This window comes from Antechinus flavipes, chromosome 6, assembly GCF_016432865.1.
Source record: "Antechinus flavipes isolate AdamAnt ecotype Samford, QLD, Australia chromosome 6, AdamAnt_v2, whole genome shotgun sequence".
Taxonomy (NCBI): domain Eukaryota; kingdom Metazoa; phylum Chordata; class Mammalia; order Dasyuromorphia; family Dasyuridae; genus Antechinus; species Antechinus flavipes.
The window spans coordinates 13,158,466-13,186,146 of NC_067403.1; the positions used below are offsets into that span (position 1 = coordinate 13,158,466).

Here is a 27,681-nt window from a genome sequence, read left to right on the forward strand (position 1 = left end):
TAACATATTGGATTCTTGCTGTCTAGGGGAGGAATATGGGGAGAAAGGAGGAAGAAAACCCTGGAACAGAGTTTTTTAAGGGTGAATGTTGAATTCTATCTTTGCATGTATTTTGAAAATTCAAAGCTATTATTAAAAATAAAAGAAATTATTCTGAGAATTAGTCCAGAGGCACAAAAATTGAAGAACAATTGATCTTTTCCGATTCCCTTCTTTTTCCGATAAGAAAATTGAAAGGCAGACGGGTTAAATTTCTGGGTCGGAGATCATGGAGTATTGAAGGCAGAACCAAGCTGGAGGCCAACTTTCTTGGTTTACACACGGAGATTTAGTATTTGTGAAGTGTAACCATTGCTTTGCTTAATCCTTTCCTTCCCTGGATTCAATTCCCAAACCCCTAATGTTACAGCAAATGCTTGTGAACATTTTAGCCTTGGGGTAAAAAAATTCTTCAGATTTGTTTTATGACCTGCAAAGCTGTATCTGAACTCAAGTCACTTTACTCATTGTAGAGGAAGCTGGCAGATAGAGCTCTTGGCCCGGAGTCAGGGATATCTACACTTAAATTTGGCCTCAGACACTTATCCAGCTGAATGACTCTGGGCAAGTCATTTAACTTTTATTTGGTGGAGGCTCTTCAAGTGTAAGGTGAGGATAATGATAGCAATTACTTTAGAATTATACCTTCCTACAAAGTATCAGTCATTGTAGAAATGCTTATTCCCTTCCTTCTCTGCTACAATACTCTAGACTACTTTAAAGTAAAAAGTAAAAACCTTTCAAAATATTTTTAAGTTATTTAAAAGGGAAAAGGTATGTTTATTAACTTAAAAAGCTGTTTTGTGCTCTGCCCCAAGGATTAACAAATTTGGATTCAACAATGAAAGTGCCAGAGAGAAAGGGTACATCATGGAAAATGCTCTCCACTTGGCTGATGTGAGGACTAAGATATTACTCAAGCTGATCACATTTCTGGTTAAAAAAAAAAAAAAAGACAAGCAATTACATAACTTCTTTCCCTGCTGACTGTGCAGGGAACTCTTATCAGGGCTCTAGCCAAGTCTACTTTGACCTTTTAATCTCGCTTCATTTCTATTCCCTGTTTGCTTGTCTGCCCTGTGGTACTCTAGTGATCCCTGCTTGGCTACCCCTTTACTTGCAGTTCTCTGGACAGCGACAATGGCTTTTTCCAGCAGTTCGTGCCCAGAAGAACTGACCTTCCCAGAAGGATTTGGCTGGGGAGCAGCCACAGCAGCATATCAAGTGGAAGGTAAGGGGACCTTCGGTGAGAAATCTGAATACAAAAGAGTGGGAGGAATCATGAAAGAGACAGTATTGGGATTTGTGTGACTTCCTTTTTTTTTTTTTTTTTTTTTTGGTCAAAGTCTTAATTTTTTTTAATCTTTTGTTTTTACATCACTTTTATGTCCAAATAAATCCCTTCTTCCATTCAGCGAGCCGTATGAATTTTTTTTTTACAGAATGAAAAAGAAAGGAGGTAAAAAAGATATATTGGCAAAACTAGCCAATATAACAACTGAGTCTGATGCAATGTTTCATATTTATCTCCAAATGAGAGAAAATACTCCTTTTTTTCTATCTCTTATCCAGGCACAGATCCAGTTATTATAATAAAGTTATGCCAAATGGAGAATTTTTTTCTATATTTATCTTTTATCTTCTTCTCCAGGAGTCATTTTATATGGTGTTTTCTTGGTTCTCATTTCTTCACTCTGTATCAGTTCATATGAAAAATCCCCATGCTTCTCTAAAATCTCCATCTTCCTCTTTTCTTATGGTGCAGTAATATTCTAAGACCTTCATTTACCTCATGTGGCTTTGTGATTCTCCAGCAGATGAGCACCTACTTTGGTTAAGATTCTCTGCCACTCCAATTAACTGGGCTCTGAATATTTTGGTGCAGTGGACCCTGAGTTCTCTCTTTGTTGGTCTTGGGATATGGTACATGCCTAGTTGTAAGATTTCTGGTGCATGGGTCTTTTTCTTAGCAGAAGCATGTTAATGTTGGATAGGAAAGCAACTTAGATATCAAGAAGTGGTTGGGTTCAAAGTCATACCTCTGGCACATACTGTTATTTCTTTAATACTCTTTCTTTAATACTACAATGTTCTTGTTATTTCTTTAATACACTTTCTTTAATACTACAATGCTCTTGTTATTTTAGTACTACAATGTTTTTGTCATTTCTTTAATACTACGATGTTCTTGTTATTTCTTTAATACACTTTCTTTAATATTACAGTGTTCTTATTTCTTTAATACTACAATGTTCTTGTTACTTCTTTAATACTCTTTCTTTAATACTACAATGTTCTTATTATGTCTTTAATAATCTTTCTTTAGTACTACAATGTTTTTGTCATTTCTTTATTACTCTTTCTTTAATGCTACAATGTTCTTGTTACTTTAATACTACAATGTTTTTTGTTATTTCTTTATTACTCTTTCTTTAATGCTACAATGTTCTTGTTACTTTAATACTACAATGTTTGTGTTTTTTCTTTAATTCTAAGTTGGTACATAAAGTCCAAGAGAAAGTGCTGAGTTGCAGTAGGAGAGGGAGCTTGTGCATCCAGGAGCTTCCTCTACCAAGGAAAGCAACAGATCTGATTCCCGCCACCTCTCACTTTTAGCACAATTCCAAATTCTTTCTTGGAAAGTTTAGATCAGTTTACAACTCCAACGATGGTGGGTCTGTCATTTCATAGCCTCTCAAACATTGACTGTTATTGGGCTTTGTCACCTTTTCCTTAACTTAAAAAAAAAAATCCTTTTCACTTCTCAGGTGAAGGCAGTTGCTCTTAATTTCATCCTGACCTCTTCTAATAAAATAATAAAATCAGGGAATGGTAGCTGATTCCCTCCTCACTCTACCGGGGAGAAGTATGTCCCCATGACGGCAAAACGGACAGAGATTTAGAACTGGAGGGGACCTTAGAGATCACTTAGTTAAACAGGACTGTTTTTTGTCCTTAGAACACCTGACTCTAGCAAGCAATTGCTTTATAATGACGAGTCATATAACTTTCTGGAGCCCCGGCCTTCTTAGTAATACTAATCACACTTCCTTCCTTACTAGATTGTTTTTGAAGAAAGTGCTTTTTAAACTTTAAATTGCTGTGTGGTGTGTGCTTCAGCACACTGGAGAGGTCAGAGTATCAGGAGAGATTAAAGGAAGAAAGAATCTGTTTGGGGTGGGTGAGGTTGGGGAGATAAGCAAAAGCTTCCTGGAGTAGCAGGCACCTGAGCTGGGGAAGAGAAAGGGAGGGGAGGGAAGGTCCAAGCAGGGCAGAAACCTGTCAGAGAAGCCCAGTCAACTTTCGAATTGCTTGAATTATTAGGATATGAAGAAAGGATTTCTAGCACTAATTCTGAGTCGATCTCTGAAACAGCTGATTCCAACCACCCCCCTTAGTTTTGAGCTCTGAGATCAAACAGAACCGCACCAAATCCTTTCTATACATTGGCTTTCTGAATACTTGAAAACAGCTGGCATGTGCCCCTCTCCTCCCATGTTAAAAGTTAATAGTAAGGGACAGCTAGGTGGTGCAGTGGATAGAGCACCAGCCCTGAAATTAGAAGGACTTCAGTTCAAATCTGATGTCAGACATTTAATACGTCTTGGCTGTGTGACCCGGGGCAAGTCACTTGCCTCAGGAGAAAAAAAAAAGTTAATAATAAGCCAGGAAGCTGGAAGACTTAGGTTTAAATTCAGACTGAGACTCTAATTATAGGACCTTGGCCAAGACACTTTATCTATATTTACCTCAATTTTCTTCACTGTAACATGGGGTTATAATAGCACCTACTTCCCAGGGTTGTGAAGATCAAATGAGATGATTTTTTTTTTACAAAGTCTTTATCTGCCTCTAGATACTTATTCCTTTTTTCTTATGTATGGGAGATACGATTTGCGAAATCATGGAATCAGGTAAATTAGCATTTATTAAGTGCTTACTCCATGCAGGGCATGGAGTACTCTACTATTTGAGGAAACAATAAACAAAATAAAAGACAATTCCTGCTTAAGAGGAGCTTATATTCTAACACAACAAATAAAAGGATAAAAGAAAGCTGAAAGGCAAAAGAGGACAGAATAGAATGAGATCACTGGACAATGAATAATCCCAGTTTTATTGGACCAAAGAGTGGGTACAGGAGAATAGTGTGAATAAAACTAGAAAGATGACTGAAAATCTCTTTATTCATAGCCCCTTTGCTTCTCTTTCTAACTGCTTTACTATTTATCAATTTTAAGAAGTTTTTAATGTTCTTTATGTAAGAGTTGGCTATATAGTGGCTTGAGCTTTTTGGAGGAAAACCTTGATATAAATCTGATAAGTAAATAATAAATAAAAAGTGAAGCAGGAGGAAAATTATGTGTTTTAGATGAGTCGTAAAGAGCATTGTAAAAACTGTAAAATAATATTTGTTGAGCTAAAAGGCAGGAAGGAAAATATAGATGATACCTGTATATGATGTGAGTGACTTAAATGCAATATTTATAAGAAAGTAGCAGTTCTCATTATTTTAACCCTTCTAATTTTGACTGTTCTCCATTTGGGCCAAATGGAAGCTTAGATATATAAGAATATGGCATTTAGTTGATCTCTTTGCTAGGTTATTCTGCATAGAATAACATATATATGGCAACATCCATGATGCTAAAAACTCAACACTGTAATTCTTGTATGTGGATAATTCCCAGTGAATTTGGTGAAAAGTGGATACAATACCACACATTTCCAGTTGCCTAAAATTATCTTTTTTTCTTAAAATTATACTTTTTGGGGTCAAAATATGTGGTCCCTAAGTAGGCAAAATTCCATATTTTCTATAAAAATAGCAAAACAAAAGCTTTACTAAAATCTTGATAAGCTATATCTACCACAGGCCTCTAATCTACTAGTTTAATAACCCTGTCAAAAAAGAAAATAAGGTTAATCTTCCATGAATTGCTCTTGTTTCTATCAAATGATCTTGTGATTTTTTTCTTTTCCTAGATGCCCACGAATGATGTGACTTATTAGAATCTTAGCTCATTTTGTTGCAGTCTTTGTACTTCTGAAGGACTCCCATCAAATTCTTTCTTTCACACAAAGACAGGCTTGATACCTAAGTCACAGAGAGTGAAAATAAAAGGGGAAAAAAGCTTTAGACTAGATTTATATATGTATGTATATAGTATCATCCTACTATACACCATTATAGAGATGATGAGTAATAGAGAAAATGATCTCTACGTTCTTCTTGTAGAACCCTCACGGGTTCTAGAAAAGCAAGTCATTTAGGAAAATGGTGTCGCAGGGGGTTTCCATGGGAAAACGATGTTTAACCACTAGCTGAAACATGGCAGTGGCAAATAAGGGAGTCAATGCTCCTGGAAATCAAATACGTTCAGCCTTACAACTGTCAATCCATCAATATTACAATGGGACTTTTTTGGGGGTGGATTGGGTAGGAAGGAACACTTGCTATTTTCATCACTGCAGGGCACTCCAAGTAAGGGACTGCCTTTTCCAAAGCAGATCACCATCACTTTTTTTTTTTTTTTTGCAACTTATAGAACACTGAGAAATTAAGGGACTTGCTTACTATAATATAGCCAGTGCTAAGGCAGGGGAAGAACTGGATGCTGGGTCTTCTGAATTCCAATACCAGCTCTTTATCCACCATTCATTGCTATCTCTCCAATGGGCTTTCCCCCCATCATAGTGTCATTGGGTTATCAAAGAATGGAGGAACTGCAAAGCAACTTCAAAAACCCATCCTCTCTTCACAATATGAATCTTATCCACAACTTCTCTACTTAGTGATCACCTACCTTCCAACTGAAAGTCTACCAGATCACGGGCTCCCTATTCCATCAACTGCAGGAACCAGCTGTCATTCATTTAGAAAGGCCAAGGTCATCCGCTACATCTTGGTCCATCGCTGATGGGCTTGACCTTTATCTGAGTGGGGCTGATGATTTTGCACAGCTCTGCCTTACTCAAAACCAATTCACTGGCAAATCAAGACATCATCCTTGTGAAGATTGGTCCTCTTAGAAAATGAAGGGCAAATAACAGCGATGAGGTCTATATGTTTCTTGTAGACCCTGCTATTTGCCTTCACTCCAGCCTGGATCACCGGCTTGCTTCTATAGTCCTGATTCATTTTAAGGAGGATAGGAGGTAACAGGGTTATAATTTCTTCAGGTTCATCTCCTTCAGTACTTCTTTCCTAAATCACTCCTCCTTGTCCCAAGAAAGATGCTCGCGCCTGTAATCAACCTTTACTTCCTTTGCATTCTGCTTAGGCAGCAGAAGTTGCCAACTAAAAGACTTTTCCTCTTTACCTGTCTCTAAGAGAGAGGTCCTTAACCTTTTTTTTTTTCTGTGTGCCGTGGACCATTTTAGCAGATGGATGAAGGCTATGGACCCTTTCTCCCAATCATGTGGTTTTTTTCCTCCCATCTAATTCATAATTGGGGAATATTAAATTTCAGTTAGACATTAATAAAAATAAAGGTGAATTTTTTTTCATATTCAAGTTCAGAAAACTCCTCAGAATAATGTTTCTATATGCATAAAATCAACCAGATAAGATCATATTAAAATCTAGTTTCAAAATATTTAAAAACCCACCTCATTTCATAGATCCCAGGTTAAGAAACCCTACTTTAGCTGTCTTCAGTTAAAAAAAAAAAAGCACTCATTGAATGTAAAACTCTTTATTAAGCACTGAAATTGATATATACAAGTAAGACATTATTACCCTCACTGTCATGGGGCTAGAATATAGACGGGGAGATAATTTATATACAAATAACTCTAATAAAAAGTAGCCAAAGTTTCTGAGCAAATCCTAAAGGGGTCTCAGCCAGAAAAGCCAGCAGGCTCACTGCCTAAGCTCCAAGTATCGGGGCAGAACTGCTCTCAAGGTTAAATAAGGACTTAATGTCCAGGTCCCCACCAATTTGCAAGCTCAGTCTGTTTACCGGATCTGGCAGGATGCAATTCACAGTATGTCCTTCTCCCCTCTTCAGTAAGTCCTAGTCCTTGAAGAGATAGATGACTTCTCTCTAATAATCCTTTGTGCAAACAGCTAACCTGCTTATGTAGAAAAGAAACAAAGTAGAGAGTCTGTAATACCCCAAGCAGTAAATGAATTAACAGGCAAGAAAAGTGAATAAGGCTTTGTGAGTGATGGAGAGATGGGAACTTGGTGCACAGCCATGCAGGAATCCAGAGGGGAGGAAGGCGACAGAAGCTCAGTGAGCTTTTTCTGGGGGGGCTTTTTCCCTCTTGTTTTATATATCTACCCCCATATCTCCATCCACTTCTGGATAGTCTGGCTCAGGTCAGCTGGGAAGATAGACAACCTTGAGGTCGTTGGAGATTATGTGTGAGGAGAGAGACAAAATCATGAAAAAGGTGTTGAAGGACTTGTATGATCTATCACCCCCATCCTAAAACACACACACACACACACATATACACATTCCATGCAAACATACACATACATACACACACATACACACACAACACACACACATCCCCAACACATACATACACAGACATAAAGATACAGATATACAGATACCCCCCCATAATACCCTAACATACACACAGACACTTATATAAACGCATCACACATACATCCAACACACAGACATCCCCTCCTACACATATCCTAACTTAGAACCAGACACTCACACACATACCACCCACATCCCAACATACACAGGCGAGACATGGATATGGACACACACACACACACACACACACACACAGACCCTACATGGCTGTTCTGCCATGGTTATAATTGGGTTGGCTGGGGGACAGTTGACCTGGCAGCTCAAAGCTGTGGGGACAAGAGTCAAGAGAACCAAAAATGCTTTTAGACCTGCTTGGACTTCCAAGGGGAGGGGATCCCTAAGAACAAGGTCTGCTGCTCATCCCCCACTTGTGGCTCAGGTAAGAAGCGGGTGCATCCCTCTAGCCTGGCCAGTGCTAAGGTAAAGGGGGAAAGATTGTTGCAGAAGTGGGAGGGAAGGAAAACACTCTCTGTCTGGTCTGCCTGTGTGCCCCTTCAAAGGATACAGACAACTCAGTGGAGGCTTGGCTGCTACTAGTGGGCTCTGTGGAACAAGGCTCACTTATTCCTGCTTCCTGGTCCTTCAGGAGGAACCAGATCTCTCTTAACAGAAGACACGCATCCTCTGCTACATGGAGTGGGATCTGCTGTGCTGAAGGTGGCCACATATAGCTCGAGCTTTGTCCCAGACTCCATCAGCCTGATAAGGAACTAACAGAATCCTAAGGAAGGAGACGATTTCTGATTGGGTGGGGTCAAGACTTGCCACAAGAGGTGGAACCTGAGCTAAGTGATGGAGGATGGATAGACGCTAGAGTAGGCTATAACCAGTAAGAGAAAAGAGGCTGAGACATGTTTTGGGGAGGAAAAGCAGTTTGATTTGTCTGGGACTTAACTATATGAAAGGCAGTAATGGGAGACAGAGCGGGAAAGCGGGATCGATGTCATTTCCTCAATTATCCTGGTATCATTGGATCCAGGGTCAGTTCAATTGTAAGCACATTAGGGAATGACAGGAGGTTCCTCTCCAGTGCTCCTCTTCTTTATTGCTTTGGGGCTCCTAATTGTGACATTCTACCTAGACTTTCCTGCCCTCACTGCACAGAACACCAGGCTCCCATGTTTCTCCTTGCTTCCATAAAAACATACTCCTCTTTTCCCCTAGATTCTGAGGACCTTGACTCCTGTTAGGTGACAACTAAGTGGTCTGGCCAGCGGTCATAAGATTGTGTCTCTACAATGTTCACTTATGTCTAACTCTTCGTGACCATGTTTTAAGGGTTTTCTTGGTCAAGATACTAGAATGATTTGCTATTTCCTTCTCCAGCTCATTTTGTAGATAAAGAAACTGAGGTATGCAGGGTTAAGTAACTTATCCAAGTCACACAGCTAGTATCTGAGGTCATATTTGAACTCAGGTTTGTCTTGCTGATTCTAGGTCTGCACTAATTTAGTCTCAAACGGTAAAAAAAAATATTAAATAAGTAAACAACTTATAAGGGAATATCATAGCTATTTTTAAGTATTTGGAAGGTGGGGAAGAGTTATGCAACATCTCTTGCTTGGCCCAAGAAGGGACAAGTTAGGTAGATGCTGCAGAGAAGCAGATACAGAAAAGGGAAGCCTTAACAATTTGGATCGGCTGCCTTTGGAGGCCGTGGGTTCCCCATATGAAAGACCTTTAAGGGAAGACTGGATGATCAGTCAGTGGGGATGGTGGAATGGAGATTATGAGTTTCCTTCAAACTGTCACATGCTGTGATTCTATAAGCTAGTTTGTGTTTCTGCTATGGATGCACCCTTCTATGGATGAAAACTTTCTTTTTTTTTAATAAAAAAAATTAGGAATGATGATGGTAATATTTACAACAATGGCAATAATGATATTAATTAGAATTTTAAAGTTTGCAAAGCACTTTGCAAATATCATGTCATTTGGTCCTCAAAATAACACTTTTGTTATGGATGGAGGTGCTATTATTACCCACATTATACAAAAGAGAAGATTGAGCAAGTCCAATTTGACCCCAGATCAAGCACTCTGTTCATTAGCTGGGATAATACCTTACTGAAGACTGCATTTGAGCAATGGGCTTTAGGTAGTTGAGTCCCCTCCCTCAAATTAGACCATCTGCTTTTACCTGAGCATCATCTGGTGGTCATCTAGCTCACTAGATAAAGAGTGGCTCTTTCTTGAAATCATTCCCCTTTAATTTACTAGGATGGTTAATCAAAATTTTATTATAAAATGTGCTAAAACCCAATCTCACAAATGAAAAACAATCGGTTGTTTTAGATGACCCAAACTACCGATCTTTTTTTCTTAGCATGGATAATTGAGATGACTATATTACAGTTTGCGGTGTTTCACCTTCCTCCAAATAAAATTAACACTAGATCAAAATATGTTTTAGGTTTAATAATCAATAGAAAAATCCTTCAGATTTTTTTAATCATCTCAGGATTGTAAAACCTTTACCTTCAAGTTAAATTAAAAATTAGAAATTAGAAGGAAAGAAGTGCTTATTTAAAATGCTAGCTATTGATTATGTATCTCAAAGAGGATCCTTTAAAGCAGTTCTGGGGGGAGAGGAAGAGTATAAGGGAAAAAGTCGCAGCAATTCCCAACTATAAGACCAGACTGAGAGAAGGCTCACAGAGTGAGAGGACAGTTCAAGAATTAGGCCATCCATGAGGCTGACATTGTCCTCCAGCTTGGAACCCAAGCAGAAATGACTGAACTAGAAAAGGAATCTTCTTGTACACAGATGTATTTATAATTAATTAAAAAGTCACCAGAAATAAGCTCCTGGGATGCCAGGCTTGAATTCACCATGCTTTTTCTATAGAAATGATGATTCAAATATCTTGGTATATTAGTGAATTTAAAGAGTATTTGAGGGGTAATCAAGGAACTAACTGCAATAGTATTTTTGGAACTCTGAACAACTTAAGAGTGAATTGTTGGAGTATATTATATTTGTAAGTTAGGGATTGGCTATGAAGATTTTTTTTTTAAAAAATCACTAACAAAAGGCATCAGCCATGAATTATCATTTAAATATCTGCTTGGGGAGTTTTAAAAATGTACATTATTTACTCTAAAGACAGTAATCGTTCTTTAGAGTCATTATAGTCCATCATACAGATGCCTATTTGGGGATCTTTGAAAAAGCTAATTTTTCAACTGATGGACCATAACCACTTCATGTATCTTATAAATTATTATCCAAGACTAGATCTGGGGCTCAAGTAAGTGATATACATCAGAGTCTGTGTTAAGGGGCGTCTTTAACAGACTGAAAAAAGACTTTGTCTATACAGCATGAAGTGGAAGGGAGTGGAAATGATTTCACAATGATTTAGTTTTATTAGGTCAAAGTATAAAAAAATAACATTGTGGATAGTTCACTGGATCTAGAATCAGGAGGATCTGAGTTCAGATATGACCTCAGCTCCATACTAGCTATGTGACTCTGGGCAAGCCATTTACTCTTGTGTGCCTCAGTTTCTTCATCTGTAAAAGGAGCTAAAACCACGCTAGTATATTTTCCAAGAAAATTCCAACCAGGGTCAAAAAGAGTTGGATGGGATTGAAACAAAAGAACAACAGCATAAAATGAGAAGTGACCTTTGTTTAGAATGAGGGCAAATGTAAAATCAGGAAATTAAAAAAATGAGTTTGTCAAGTCCCTCAAGGCAGAGATGCCAGATCTCTAATGTTTTTGTATTAGTACTAGCACCCTGCAGCTGGGGAAAAAAAAAAAGCAGAGGGGAAGGAATCAAGCGAAACGAGGCTGGGTTTTCTTGACATAATGAAAAAGTGCTGGAGCATATCTAGGGATCATTGTTTGGCCCTGAGCTGTCAAAAAAAATTTTTTTATCAGTGACTTGGATAAAGGCATTGGGATCATGCTCATTAAATTTAGATGACACAAATCTGGGAGGGATAGCTAACATGGCAGAAATCAGTCAGGGCCCAAGAGAATCTTGACCAGCTAGGTGAAATTCAATAGGGACCAATGTAAAGTCTTACCCTTGGATGGCTACAAAAAATAAATTTTCCAATACAAGATGGAAGAGGGATGCTTAGACAGCAGTTGTCATGAAAAATGTCTGTGGGTTTTAGTGGACTGCAAACTCAGTAAGTCTACTGTGTGATATGGCAACCCCCCAGAATCTAATGTGATAGTCAGCTTTTTTTTTAAAGAAAGGTGTAGTCTCTAGAAAGAGGGACATGGGTCTGTACCCCCCCCACTTAAAAAAAATTTCTATAAAAAAGTGTTAAGTTCAGTTCTGATCACTTCAGTTTGAGTGATATTGATTAGCTAAAGGGTGCATAGAATAGAAGAACCAGAATGAAAAAAGGTCTGGAGTTCATTCATATGAAGATTAGCTACAGAGACTTGAGATTTTTCTTCTGTAGAAAAGACTGGAGTGGAGTGGGGTCGGTGGATAGAATTGGGCTTATGATGGTTTTCAAGTATTTGAATGGATGTCATATGGGAGAAAGATTAATTTTATCCTGATTGGCTCCAGAGACCAGAATCAAGACCAATAGGTAGAAGCAAAAGCTTAATGTCAGGATAAATTTTCTAAAGATTGAAACTGGGTAAAAGTAGGATGTAGTATCACAAAGATGGGTGGTTTCCTCTGTCCTTGGTGATCTATCACTTGTGACTTATGATCATTTGTCTGGTATATCTTAACGGGAATTCATTTCATCTTTGTGTTCAATTGGATCATTACTGAAGTTCCTTCCAACTCTCCAATCTTGTGTTTCTATGAATCTTGTAGACTAACGCTTTGATAGGTTAAATGGAGGCTTTGCTTATGATTTGGATGAACTGTATATCTAGCATCTAAAGATCAACTTAACTCAGTTATCTGACAAAACAGAAAAAGTTCAGGAACTGCACTTGTGAAGAAAACCACAAGGAATGGTCTAAAGAATAAAATAATAGAAATTATTATGGGATGGAATAGTTGGCAGGGATGTAGAGCTTAACAGAAGAGGTGAATATTGATATAGGCAGGAAGGAAGGTCACCTTCAGCCCAGCTGGTAGTTAGAGAAGGTTAAATAGACAGATGTGTGAGCCAAGGGTGGAAAAGTTAGGAGGCAGACTTCTTTAATCCCTACTTTCTTGCTTTCTGCTTCATGTTAATATTCCCATTGCTACTCAGTCTCCCTCCCTCACTGTCGACATTTTCCTCCCATCGGCAAGATATCAGTCAACACCATGATTTTTAAAATGATCCAGTTCAGCATAGATAAATAAAATAGGGGAAGCTTTAAATTATTGGAAATGGAATTGCTACAACCAGAAATTTCTGTTTACATTTAAGAAGCTTCTGGTTCTTGATAATTCTTAGATATTTATGAGATGCAAAATGTATTTATATGTACATCCTGTTCAATTTCAAAGCAGCTCCATTAGGTCATCACTATTAAGTCAATATTCAATAGCCTCAACTTCATCTTAAATTAGAAGATGGGATATTGTTTTGGATGTTTTAACGACTTAATTGGATCAACTGCTCAGCCATCAATCATTTTCTTGGCCACTTGTCCAATGTGACAACTAGGAAAGAACAAAACAAAACAAAAACAGAGAGCGTCTCCTCCTTTGCCTTCATTGGTGATTCTTTGTATATAACTGTGACCTAAGTCAGGGGGATATGTAATTAACTGAGCTATGGGATTGATTAGGCTGGTTAGATCAGACTCTTTACCTAAAGGAGGAGGAAGTTAGAGTGACTGATGAATATCCATGAGTGCAACTAACTTTTTATTTCAAGGTGATTCTGATACCTGTACGTTCACCTTACCTGATCTTTTAAAGGTAAGAAGTCTGGCCCCATCTTTGTCAACTTCAACATAAAACCATCCAGCCCCTAGAATCCATGAGCCAACTAAATCTGGAGAGCCAAACAACTGAGAGCATTTATAGCATGTGCAGGTTTGTTTTTTAGATCAAGGAAAGGACCGCAGGTTGTCATTGAAGCAAATAAACATGTCTTCTCATACCTTCAGTGTCTGAGTGAATATTCCAATATGGTTTTTATAGCAGAATAATAATAATGGAGCAGATATGTAATTGTTCTTTAGGGTTTGGAGAGGACATATGGATATGATTCCATTAAATCCCCCCAATTGGTCTGTCAGCTATTATTTATCTCTTGCTAGTTTTATCACAATATTACTAACAAGCAAAGTGAGGCTGCAGAACCGGTGACACGCTCATGTCAATAGCCAGTCAATATCACAACCGGTCAATAGCGAGGGGTCGGATTTAACCCAGATCTTTCCCAGCTCCAAATGCTGCACTCTTTAGATCAATTCTGCACAACCAGAATAAAAGAGAATTGCTTAAAAGTTTGACAACTTCAGATAATTTGCATCAAAATTCATCGCCCTCCTGCTTGGATTTAGTGAATTGATGAGAACTGTCTTATATCACAAAATAACTTCCCAAATCTTTTTCTTGTCACTTTATTTTGACAAGATAGCTGTAAGTTATGATGCTAAACCGAATAAGGCCTTTATGTGAACATTTTTTATGATTCAACTTTAATTTCTATTTAGAAACTGGATTTGATTAGAGAGTGAATTTTTAAGTGTTTGTGAGAGAATTCAATTAAAATAGGTCATTGTCAGGGCTTGGAAAACTGTGGTAGGCCTTGGGCAAATTGAAACAAAAGTTATAAAATCCAACTGGACGCATTACAACATTTATAAACATGATGCCTTATTTAATAGACTCAGTTAAAAAATATTTAGGGGAGGTCAAAGACATTAACACCTGAAAAAATGTTTTTATAATTTTAGCCCCTTCTAGTTAGAACTAGGGACTGGGACCCATGTGCTAATCTCTAATGTCAACAATTCATTGCAGGGCATTGAGGAAAGTCAATTTGTTTCCAGGCCTTACAAGTGAATAAAATGGAGACTGCAATACTAATGAAAAAAAAGTCACTTAGAGTTGTTTGCATAAAAGACACTCTGTCATTTGAAAGTATTATTGAATTTTTTTTTTTGTCTGCCTGATGCCAAATGGCTTAGAGAACAAGCAGGCAAATTTATGTAAACCTTTTGTACGGTGTCCCAGATACTCGGTGATAGGCGCTATATATATTTATGAATAAATAAATAACATAAACATTATTTTAAATCTCGATGGCGCATCAATATGATTTTGGGTGTTAGCCAATGAGCCTGACCTATGTCGTCAAAATCAAACATCTGCCTTAGTGTAAGTGTTTTATAAATATTTTGAAACACAGAGATGAAGCATAACAACTGACGTTCGAGTCTGTAAATAAAAGTAAATTACATCTTGACTTAAAATGTACTAGAAATCATCAGCCCCTCCCATAGGATTGTGCCGAGATTTCCCAGGTTGATTATTTTCCCTGCGACATTTACGCACCCTCCACTGTTGCTTTGCAGAAGAAAACTCAGCGCCTCCAAGAAATACTCAGAATTATTAGCTGTGAACAGTGTGTCAAGGACATAATAGATCTCCCAGAGTCACCCAGTGCTGATGCATTGGCACAGAACCGGGAGATGGGAGATAAGAGGCCCAGAAACGGTTTGTTTGGACTGGGTCTCAGCTTAATCTAAATGGGTTCAGTAACAGACCGTGAAACGTGACAGTGGGCCCGGAGAAACTTGCTGTGACATTTCAGATTCTCCTAACTCTTCTAATTAACCATTTCAAGTATAATGAACCTTACAGCGATACAGATTTAATAAGACTCATATATATACTCTGCCCGGAATAGCCTGCAGCACAGGGTCCAGCTCTGTTTGGGCAATGGACTAGAACCAGATGATAACCTAATTTTGACCTTTAATTTCTATAATACATGGTGATTCAGAAAGGCTTTTTTTTTTTTTTGGCGCTAGAAGCTACAGCAGAATTCAGTTATGAGATGGCTTGTCATTACAGGGGTTTGGACACAGTCACTCAGTCACTCAGCAAATATTTATTAGGTGCTTATGATGTGGAATGTGTTGTGTTGGAGAAGGGAGAATGGCGGATGAAGCCGCAGGGCCTTCCCCCGGTGATCTGAAAGAAGCTGTAGGACGGGCATGTCTGACTGTGATACATGTTAAAATATAAGTTCATATGTGAAATGCAATGATTTCCAATGAGCAAGAGATTCCTGCCAGCTGAGGAAAGTAAAGAAGTCTTCATGGGGCCTTAGGGATTTGGATCATGTAAAGAGGTCTAAATGATCCACAGGTAGAGAAGGGCCTCGGAGGGCAGCGGGCATCCTAGGTCGAAGCGAAGGCATAAACTGGCAAAGCATGGAAGCGATCTCTTGGGAAAAGAGGGAGCAGAGAGCCAGTGAGGGCGTGTGTGAAATAATCCTGAAAGTCTCAGAGACAGACAGTGCAGGGCATGGGAGCAGCCAGGAGGGTAGAATGATGAAACTGTGTTTTCTAAACAAAAGTACGAGAGGTGCCAGGCTAAGAGGGATTTGGCACTGACCCCCTGAAAGACAACACGGGAGGGAGGAGGAATGGAAGATGTTGTGGAAAGGATAATAGAGACCAAAGAAAATGGGCTCTGTGGGCCTCTGGCAGAGCAAACTCAGACATTATCCAAATAGCCCAAGGAAGGGAGATAACAGGCTGCTCGGAACTTGGGAGCTGGGAGCTGCAAGAAGCAGCTAGCTAACTAGCAAGCCATTCCAGATGAGTGGAGAGAGGATCACAAACAGCCTTTATTTCTCACCTCCTACCTCTTCTCCCCTACTCAGGGAACCCCCCAAAAAGGAAGAACCCGCTGCATTTTAGTTTTAGAACAGCTCTGGAAAACTGGGAGACAAGGGATATTTTTCAAGCGTGTCTGGTAGAAGGGAGGCCCCTGGAGTCTCACCAAGGTCCATAAGCAGACAAATCCTCCATTCAGAAGGAAAACTGTGAGCGTTCCCTCACTCCTCCCATGAACAGCTAAGCATTTCTGCTCCATTTTTGCATGGCCAGGCCATTCTTTCCCAGCAGTATGACACATTGGTACGGTCGGCACCATTTCTGCCCTGTTGTTCCTTGGCCACACAGGGATTTGCACTTCTCCCATCAGACTTCAAAAATATCCTAGGTGGGGATGGCTACTTGAGTCTCTAAGCTAAAGAGAGTTAGGAAGGGAAAAGTCAAATCCCCAATCAAAGCTTTTTCTTTAGGGCCCACACTATGCCAGGTACTGTCCTAAATGCCCGGAGATAAAAAGTGACTAACCAGTGTGTGATCTTTTGGGGTCATTTCCAGTGGGGAAAATGCCAGGCAAACAACTACCTATGAAACGTGCAGGAGAAGTTGGAGGTAATCTTAGAAGGAAGGCAACAGCTCCAAGGGTAGTGTACTTGGGAGGATGGCACAATGGATGGAGTTTGGGGGCAAATCTGGCCCCAGACATTTATTGGCTGGTGGGGATCCTAAGCAAGTCCCTTAACCCTGTGTGCTTCCATTCCCTCCTCTGAGAAAACAAACTGCTGAAGGAAATGGCAAAATACTCCAGTATCTTTGCCAAGAAAACACCAAATGGGGATCTTGTTGAGTTAGATAACAGGAACAACTGGCCTCCAGCACTAATCCTAAGGCTTCTTGCAGAAGGTAGAAAGAGACAAATACAAACTGCTTTATTTCCTGAAAGGACCAGCAGAGTCAGGCTACCCACTGCCAAGCTTGGGGATACAAAGGCTAAAGGAAAAAAACATCCCTTCTACGCACAGGATCCCACACTCTGCTCATTTTGAGTTAGGAATCCCTGACTCAGATTCAGAGTCCAGGAAGCCATTGCAATGAGATTGTGCCCAATGGAATTCTAGGAAATTTATGTGAATGATAAGAAGGCAAAAAAAATCTTAGTGAGATTGAACTATGGGTCATATTTAATAAGGATAAGTTTAATAGGAATAAACAGCTGAATTTTTTTTTAAATCACTTACAAATAAAAGATGGGAGGGAGGCATATCTGGAGAATAATATAGAAATATTGGAAAGGGGGGTTTAGTGGTCTGTAAGTTCAATATGAATAAACACTATGATATGATGGGCTTATTCAAACCCGGACAATCAAAGGGATTTATGATCCCATTGATGAAGGAAATATTCCCTGCAATCATTTGAATCAAAACTCACTTGTAGCAATGGGACTTTTATCCATGTTGTTCCATATTATTCCACATCACAGAACTGATCAATCAATAGTTAATAAGCATTTATTAAGTACTTACTATGTGGCAGACACTGTGCTAAGCGCTAAGGGTACAAAAAAAAAAAAAAAGGCAAAAGATAGTTCCCGTCCGTAAGGAGCTCATGATCTAATAAGCTCCAGAAGCTTATAATCTAATAATTGCAATCAACATACAAATATATACAAAGCCAAAGAGGATTTACCAGAATTCTAGGGTCCTTCTAGGAATACCCGGGGAGTAGTAGAGCGATCTGCCTCTTGTTTCTCAATCTTACAACATGACCACATCATCTTTTATGATCATTCATTTCTTTATTGAAATTCTTTTCTCTAGTTCTTATTCTGAGATCTTTATTTATGGTGTATTGTACCTTATTTACAACTGCAAATATGTCTTATTTTATTGACCTTTGAGTAATTCTCATTTTAAATGTTTCCAAAACTATGATATGTCATGATTTATTGTTATACAACATCGATCGAATACTGGCATTCAAAAGTTGGTCTATTTTTCCTTTCTTGGAGACTTTTGGGATCAACTTTGTAATTTCTGAAAGTCAATGCATCTCATTTATCCATTTGTCTAATTTGGGGCTTTCCTTACCTGTTTGTACTGCTTGTCCAAGAAAAGTATCCTAATGGATGAGTGCTATGGAGTAGCCATCTAACTTTATGACGGAGTCTGGACAGAAGGCTTCCTTCATCCACTTGTTTTTTCCTGTGTAGATGGCTAGATCAATTTTTTAAAAAATTTAAACAGATCTCGTCTAGGACTCTATGTGGTGTATCTGGCATGAGGCCATAGGCAAACAGGTGAATCTTATCACCCGTAGGTGTATGGGATCGGGAGGACTAGCGTCTTAGATGTGAGAGCTTGCCAAACCCCTTTCTTTCATGACTGCTCATCCATCTTTGGTGTTCATCTGACTCATCTGTCACTTGTAGCTCCAAAAAGTTGTAACATGAGCAGCAGCCGGACCCTGGTAAAACTACTCTGGCAGATTGCTAAACAAGGTCGAGGATTACTGACAGATCCCAAATCTATCAGTCACTAAGGGGTATGACGACCTCACATATGAAGCTTTCCCCCAGCAGAATGAGTGGATGAGACCAATTTGTTCAGACATCAAAAAAGATCAAGGCCATCTCTGAATCCCCAGCAAGTACTAGTCATCCTGGCTTTTGTCCTGCTACTGGACTTCAAGGACTTTGGAGGAGAGAGCGAGATTGCTGACTTGGTGCAATTCTGCCTCACTTAAATCCAATTCACAAGCAAGACAAGATGTCACTTCAAGATGCAACTGATCCTCTTTGAAAATAAAGGGCAAACAACACATAATCCAAAGGGAGAATCCCTCTTCGACTTGGACTCTAAACCTACTCCACAACAGAGGGTTACATATATGGCTGTCTGTTATTCATCTTCCTGATATATTCTTGTATATGTAATTGCTAAGTAGTCAAGAAAGATTATCTTTTAAGAAATCTTGACATATTTTGATGCATGGTAGGAGACATTTTGTTGAAATAGAACTTTTAAATAATCAAATGTTTTTTGTTTGTTTTTGCTGAGGTAATTGGGGTTAAGTGACTTGTCCAAGGTCACACAGCTAGGATGTGTTAAGTGTCTGAGACCAGATTTGAACTCAGGTCCTCCTGACTTCAGGGCTGGTGCTCTATCCACTGCATCACCTAACTGACCCATCATTTTTTTTTAAAATAGCTAACAAGAAACATAATAAGATTTTGTATTCTATATATCTCTTCAGTTGTGTAATGGTCAAGATAAGGCATTGTCTGGATTGCTATTTAAAATTCTTAAAGAAGAGCTTTTTATTTTCAAAATACATGAAAAAATAGTTTTCCACCCTTGCAAAACCTTGTGTTCCAAATTTTTCTCCCTCTCTTCCCTCCATCCTCTTCCTTGGACAGCAAGTAATCCAATACATGTGAAACATGTGCAATTCTTCTATCCATATTTCCACATTTATCATGTTGCACAAGAAAAATCAGATCAAAAAGAAAAAAAAAATGATAAAGGAAAAATAGCAAGCAAACAGCAAAAAAGTAGAAATACTATGAGGGATCCACAATAAATCCCCATAGTGCTCTCTCTGGGTACAGATGGCTCTCTCAATCACAAATTTATTGGAATTGAACCATTTTATTGTTGAAAAGAGCCAACTTTGTCAGAGTTGATGATCCTATAATCTTCTTGTTGGCTGCGTACACAATGTTCTCTTGGTTCTACTCACTTTACTTAGCATCAGTTCTGGATTGTTTTTTAAGAAAGCTTGCCTGTTCTCTCCTAATAAAATGAATAAATATACTTTTGATGATACTTATCAATTAGGCACAGAGATTCATAGTTGTTGACATTCTCTTAGAAGCTTTCTTCACTATGAATAAGTGCAGGATTCCATTCCTCTCCCACCCTTATGCCTTTGTTGTCTTTCCTTCCTTTAGATACCTTGGGAACCAATCTCCAAACACCCTCATAATTGTGTTGCCTCCAGCACAGATTCTGTTTTTACAATAGATCTAGTCCTTACTTGTTCCTACCTTTGCAATGAAGTTGCTAGGCATCAAAGGAGATACTGATTTTATTTGGAGGGTGTTGTTGAAGTCTTTCTAGAATTTGATCATATTCATCCTCTGCACCAGATATTGGTGCTTAAATTGGCATTATATTCATACAGTGATTTTAGAACCTAATTATCATGAGTTCCACAATGCCAGATGACCAAATGTCCTAAGAAATGATTTTTTGTGGGGATTACTTGTGGCCTTATCCTAAAACTAACTCTTTTCTCTCCTTTATTTACCTCTTTTAGGAGGCTGTGGCTCTTAATTTGGGTCGATTGGGGTATAATGAAAGAGGTCCTTCTACTCTCTGCCCTGGCAAGACCCCACCTTGAGTATTGTGTAACTTTCTAAGATTCACATTGTGGCAGGGGTGTTGACAAACTAGGACAAGTCCAGAGGAGCCTAATCAGGGAAGTGAGAAGATAGGAAACTACTACATTAAGGATTCATTCAAGGAACTCTGTATACTTAGAGAAGAGATGACTTCAGGAGGACAGGAAAGGTGTCTTAAGGTATCTGAAAGGATGCTATCTGGAACAGGTATTCCTCTTGATCCATTTGGCTCCTGAAGATAGAACTAAAAGCAATGGGTTAAAGGTACATGAAGCCAGATAAATGGTTTATAGATAAACTTCTGAAAAATTAGAGTTGTCCAAAAAGGAAGTAGGCTGCTTCTGGTCATAATAACACACATTACTGGAGGTCTTCCAGCATAGATTAGATGCTCACTTTTTAGGGATATTATAGAGAATGTTTCTGTTTGGGTACATGTCCCAGATAACTTCTGAGCTCCCTTTCAGCTTTGGAAGCCTGTGATTTTAATGTGTCTTATTCAGCTATAAAGCATGATAAAATGATTCTCCTTTAGAAATTATGTAGAAAATGTGAGTACTTCTAATAAAACATTGGGATTTAGTTGATAAGTAGATTTGGCGTGTTCTGCTCAGTCTTTGAAACTAATTCAAGAAATAATTTGAAAAAATGTTGCACTATTATTTCCTTGCATCCTCCATTAAAGTCCTAGTCCAACTTGCTCAGCCAGGCATTGAGATGGCAGCCAATTAATAAACATTTTTAAAGTACCTACTAAGCACTAAGAACTTTGTTAAGCAGTGAGGATATAAAGGCAGGCAAATGATCTCTGACCTCAAGTTGTTCAGGAGCCATCGGGGGAGACAATTATAAAGAAGATAACAGGGAATAATCTGTTACTTAATCTTTACTTGAAAGATTTGGTAAAATTTTCCTGGAGAAAGTGGAATATTAGATGGAATTTGAAGAAAGTTAAGAAAAGATGAGCAAGGAGATCATTCTGGGCATGAGGAACAGTTGGGAGGAAATACCCAAAGCTGAGAGATGGAGTGTTTTGTTCTTGGAATAGCCAAGAAAACTCTCTCTCTCTCTCTCTCTCTCTCTCTCTCTCTCTCTCTCTCTCTCTGTCTCTCTCTCTCTTTCTCTTTCTCTCTCTCTCCTCTCTTTCTCTCTCTTCTCTTTCTCTCTCTCTCCTTCTCTCTCTCTCTCTCTCTCTCCTCTCTCTCTCTCTTTCTCTCTCTCCATTTATAGGTTATTAATAAGGTGATTTTAAATTATTTTATTTTATTTTTTTGCCATATAAGCTCATAAAACTAGTTAGTGATATGTGGCGTGGTTATAATTTTTGTTTGTAGAGTGAGCCAGTCAGTCAATAAGCATTTATTAAGTGCTTACTAAGTATCAGGCACAGTGCTGTTGATATGTATAGTGATGAAAAATCATGGATCTTTAGAAGTATTGATGCAATTTAAAGCGTACTCAAGAATCCATGATTAATGTTAGAAATTATTTTAAGAAGAAGAGTTAGTAATTGCGCTAATGCTTGCCAAATATATGGATTGTTCTGCTCCGTTCAGCAGCCTGAAAAATTCCTGTGGCGTCAAGTAATTAGAGGGGAATTTTCTAGTTTGGGATATCTTGAGGATTTTTGTAATCACTAGTAATCTGTAAAACTACTAGCAAAGCAGTTAAAATATCAGATTTTCAATAAATATTTATTAATTCCATAATCTTATCAGATTTTTTTTTCAAATAAACAATGGTTTGTACATACTGCCTAGAGATGGGGATAAAGATGTGTGCATCCTGTGAGTGATAATTTTCAAAATCTTTTATAATAATATTAGTTTTAATATTATTATAAAGTCGCCTATATTTAATAGGTTTGAGAACTGAAACCAGAAGAAATGAGTTGCTAAAAAAAAAAAAGTGGGAATATCAAAACGATTTTTCCCTAAGTCCAAAAATGAGATGACATCTTCAGTGACTTTAATTCCTCCATTTTTGGTTATTCTACTTTTAGTCAATCAAGAGTATCTCGAGCAGAAAGGGAGTATCTCGAGCAGAAAGGGTCTTGAATGCTTCAAAATTTGGGAGAAAATAGAAAATCATATCTAGATTCATTACTCTAAATCTGATCTACTGGGACCAGACTGGGTCTTTACTGGCACATGTAGGGAATTATAGTAGCAATATCATTACCTAATGTAGATACAATGTGGAAAAAAGAGTCCATCAGCAGAGGGGGACCACCAGAATGCTCTAGGAGCTTCACTAACCATAGAAAGACGATGAGGGCCTTTGTTGGACATCCTTTGTATTTCTAGGGAGAAGCGTCTTCTTTCTAGCAGTTTTGGTGAAGAACTGAGGCTCCAAAGAGATTTCATGTCAGGAATCTTTTCAAGTTATTTTTGGGAGTTATAGAACATGTTTAGATTTGAAAACAATTTTAGAGATTATTCCTGATCTTGACAGAAAGTGTGTGCAATGGATAGAATGGCATATTTTGAGTCCTGCCTTAGCGCTTACTAATTGCAAGTGTTTCCTCATCTGTACAATGGGGATAATAATAACTGTCTTACAGTTATTATAAGAATCATAGATTGAGATATGGGAGGGACATCGAAATTCATGAGGTAAATACCCATACTTTACAGATGAAGAAACTGAGGTTTAGGGAAGTTAAACTGTTTTCCCAAAGTAACAAAGATAGCAATAATGTAAAATGTGAATTATTAGGATCTGGCCAAATCACTTGTGATGAGAAGTGGAGAAAGTAAGAGACTTAAGAGAGAAAGTGGAGTTTTAAAAAAGAACCCATAGTTATTAAATGGGTCAAAATTAGAACTCATTTTCACTGACTGACTTTTCTACCATCCTCTGGTAGGACCTCTGTATGTTGTATGGTCAAATAATGGATCACTGGAAGCACGGTGGGCAAAGGGCAAAGAGCAATAATGATAACTCATTATTTACCATCAGAATCATTTTCATAAAAAGTGTGTGAATGAATAATGACAACATTATATGACACTATGAGGTTTTCATTTGATCTTCATTTGATTAGGTGCTGCTGATTTGCCCATGAGCACCAAGTTCACAATTGAATCCTGGTCTTTCCCAGCTCCAAGCCAATGGAAACTCCTATTTTCCTTATGATTCTTCCCTTTCTTCTCTTTATATTTAAACCATACCCCTACTTTATATTTACCACACACGTATAAGTATAAAACAAGGTACTAATATCCCCAGAAACCTAGTGTGGTCTTTGAGGATAAATATTTACATTCAGGGCATGCTTCTCGATGTCCCAAGTGTAACCAAATTCTGTTTCCTTTTTTAATCAGGAGGCTGGGATGCAGATGGAAAAGGCCCTAATGTCTGGGACACATTCACCCATCAGGGAGGAGATCGAGTTTTCAGGAACCAGACTGCTGATGTAGCTTGTGGCAGCTATACTCTGTGGGAGGAAGATCTGAAATGTATCAAACAGCTTGGATTGACTCATTATCGCTTTTCTCTTTCCTGGTCACGTCTGTTACCTGATGGGACGACAGGTTTCATCAACCAGAAAGGCAATTGTTTCTTAAAAATAGAAGGTTGCAGCTTTAATTCAAGGTTATTGCTGCAGTCTGGCATAATTAATCCAGTGTGCTCTTCTGCAGTGCAGCTCAGAAACTGCAAGTTTGGGGTGGGAGGGGGGGGAGCTGATTATGGGAAAATTTTTTTTTAATGGGCTTGCATTAGTTGCCTAGTTAATATTCTAGGCTCCTTGAATATTTCGTTCTTAGAGGTTGGAATAAGGATTTTGTTTACTTAAGGTGCTATTTGGTTATTAGCCTTTGGTGCATTTCAAAGGGATGACATATGAAATGGTTTTGAGCTGCTTAGAATGGTGTGGAGCTACAAAAAGGCATGCATAACTTAAGCCGGTATAAATTTAAGTGGGAATTAAAGTTGGGGAGTAATTGCTTGATTTATAGCAATAAAGTGGTTTATCTGTTAAGAGTCCTGGGTTATTTATGGGACCCATCCACTGCTATTACTTCACATTTCACTCTGTCCATCTGTAGAAGCTCTTGTTTAAATAACTTCTTCTTGTGGAGTAAATCATCTCACCTCAGACCTCGGCATCTCGATGCTATGCTAATGATGATTGTTGACATCATTGAGAGATTTTGAAGTTGGACGTTTATTTTTATACAAGGTGGTTATAGCCCCAGCTTTCTGAAATTAAAATAGTCTGATCTCTCTCAAATCCCACGCTAACTCTTAGAGAGAACAGACAGGATCCCAAATGATAAAAGAGATGAGGAAGTTTCAATCACTGAATTAAAATTAAGCAAAGTCTTAACCTAATAGTCCAGATTTGTCTCATTGTTACAGATGGCCACCTTGAGAAATTAAAAAAAAAAAAAGCCTAACCCAATGACTTATTGTTGGTTAGCCCCAACTGCTTTGCCTGACTCCACTCCACCTCAAGTTCCCACCTCTCTTTTAAAACTTAAATTTTTATAAATTTTTGAGAAAAAATCTTTTTCCAGTTTGTGAAAAGATCCTCCATCCAGAAATAAAAGGGTTGGAGAGATTATTTAATCCATCTTTCCACCTCCATTCCCATTTCCCAGAGGGAGAAACTGAAGCCCAGGAGATGAGATGACTGCTCCAGGATTCATATACCTATCAAGGGGCAGGATCAAATATGTGTGGTCCTTGGCTCTAGAGCCAGTATTCTTTCATTGCCCCATGTTGTCTTTGGAGTTCTGCCAGTTAGTAATTGACATTCTCCTCTTGGACATCACAGAACTCTCTGTATTCACTTTTACATCGATTTAACATGCTCCTATATATCCTGTCCCATTCTTCTCTCCCTCCTCCACTTTTGCCCCATTTTAGATTGTAGAGTCCATGAGGGCAGGAACTAAGCCATACTTTTTAGCTTACCCACCTGTTCTCCAGTACGTGACCTGAACACAGCTCTTAATAAATGTTTGTTGAGTTTTGAAATGAATTAATTGATAGGCTAGCTGAAGCAGTGGATAGAATTTTCAATATAATTAAAATGATCTCTTATGCATGTGTGAATATGTATATATTACATATATCTACACATTTATATAGTGCTTCATATGTGTAAAGTTATTTGATCTTCACAACAACTTTGTGAGGTAAATAATATCATCATTTTTCTTTCCAAATGAGGAAACTGAGGCAGACAGAGGGTAAATTACTTATCCAAAGACACATTGCTAACTTTCAATCTCATATATTCAAGGAGGCAAATGACATCCTTATATCTCTCCTGTTTTCTCTGCTATTAGTAAAAGCTCTCTCAGAGCACAGATCATGGCTCAACTCTTTCTGTATCACCTTTTGTACCCATCATTAGGTATTCCCTTGCAGTTTGTTGTTACCCAGTCTTTTTAATTGTGTCCAGCTCTTTATGACCCTATTTAGGGTTTTCTTGGTAAAGATACTGGAATGGTTTTAGCTCATTTTACAGATGAGGAAACTGAGGCACATAGGATTAAATGGCTTGCCCAGAGTTCCACAGCTAATTTTGAGTGAGATTTGAACTTAGGAAGATGAGTCTTCAGTTAGGGCATCTTAAATTGTTGAATGAATGAGTGAGCGAAATGTGGCTTGTTCCTAGTATAAATGAGTAATCACAACCAAGCGATAGTTTTACTGGTGATATTTCAACAACAAATTCAATTTAAACATGTTTTCCATTGCCACCTACTATGTGGAAAGTGCTGGGAATACAAAAATGAAATAAAATACAGTATCTGTTCTCAAGAGGCTTACTGTTTAATAGGAAGGAAGGACATCTATGAGTTATAGAGAGAGCTAGGTAGATAGCCCCCTGGAAGTACAGTAGAGACAGAGATTATATTTTAGTTGAAACATTCAAAAGGACAACAGTGCGCTTTAAGGCCTTAACTTTTTGGAGTTTGGCCCCATTTCTTTAAAGGCTGCCTCATTAGTATTAAAACCTGTGTATTGAATCAGACCATTTTGGGCCTAGCTTCAGAGCAGCTTCTTTTCAGTACACAGGAGCTCACTTCTCTGGGGCAGTGATCTGTTGAAGGAATTGGAATGGTACAGCTCAGAAAAGGCCATCATCTTTTTTTCTAAATTTTTTTTTCAAAGGACATGGGAAGAATCAGAAAACATACCAGCATCTGTCTTTCCAAGGATCCCCCAGAGATGATCGACTACCAGTTTGGAAATCTATAAAATTCTATCTTTCAAGACTTGAAGGAAATTTCAAAAAGTCGAATTGTTCCCACTTCTCTTGCAAATGTCTAGTTTTCTAAGCTTAGAAGAAGAGCTGGACTTTGTTTTTTCTTACTGGTCTCACTTGTTTCTGTGTATCCTGAGATTTAAAAATCTATTTTAACATGGACCCTATTAAAATATCTTTTGTTTAAGTCTAATCTGTTAAAGTTTCCAGTAATTCCCTAAAAAATGGAATCATGTATTAAAATGGAAAAAAAAGGAGTTCCTAAATATTAAACTGGTAGAACCTTAAAGCTGGAAAGGACCTTAGAGATCATCTACTCTAGCTTCCCACTCAATTTGGGAATCCCTGCTACAAGCAGAACTGAGAGGTGGCCAATCAACGTCTGTTATCCTGGCTTTTGGTGATAAAGATGATTAAAGTAATAGGATATGGGTCCTTTGAACAAAGGCTCAATAGACTAGAAAATAAAAGGAAAGGGAATAAGCTTATACATCACCTTGTATGTGCCAGATATGATGCTAAATACTTGTTACAATTTTATTTTATAATTGAAAAAAACTGAGGGAAATAGAAATTAATGGGAGATTAATTAAGCTACTGCCTCAGGTCAGATTTGAACTCAGGTGTTTGGGATTTGAAACCCAGTATTCTAGTACTGTCCCACCAGTTGGTTTTCGAAGCTTAATGATCATTAATGGCTCCATGTATAATAAGGATTCTTTGGGGG

The 27,681-nt window shown here is 38.2% G+C and overlaps 1 protein-coding gene across 1 annotated transcript in view; it reads left to right on the forward strand.

The window, feature by feature from the left end:
• The first annotated feature begins 873 nt into the window (after positions 1–873).
• Positions 874–27,681, forward strand: part of LOC127540253 (cytosolic beta-glucosidase-like) — a 98,657-nt gene continuing 71,849 nt past the window's right edge. Inside the window, exons 1-2 of the mRNA XM_051964860.1 lie at positions 874–1,270; positions 24,055–24,282. Of these exons, the coding sequence (XP_051820820.1) occupies positions 1,180–1,270; positions 24,055–24,282 (319 nt within the window). The 5' untranslated portion in view covers positions 874–1,179. The remainder of the gene's footprint in view (positions 1,271–24,054; positions 24,283–27,681) is intronic.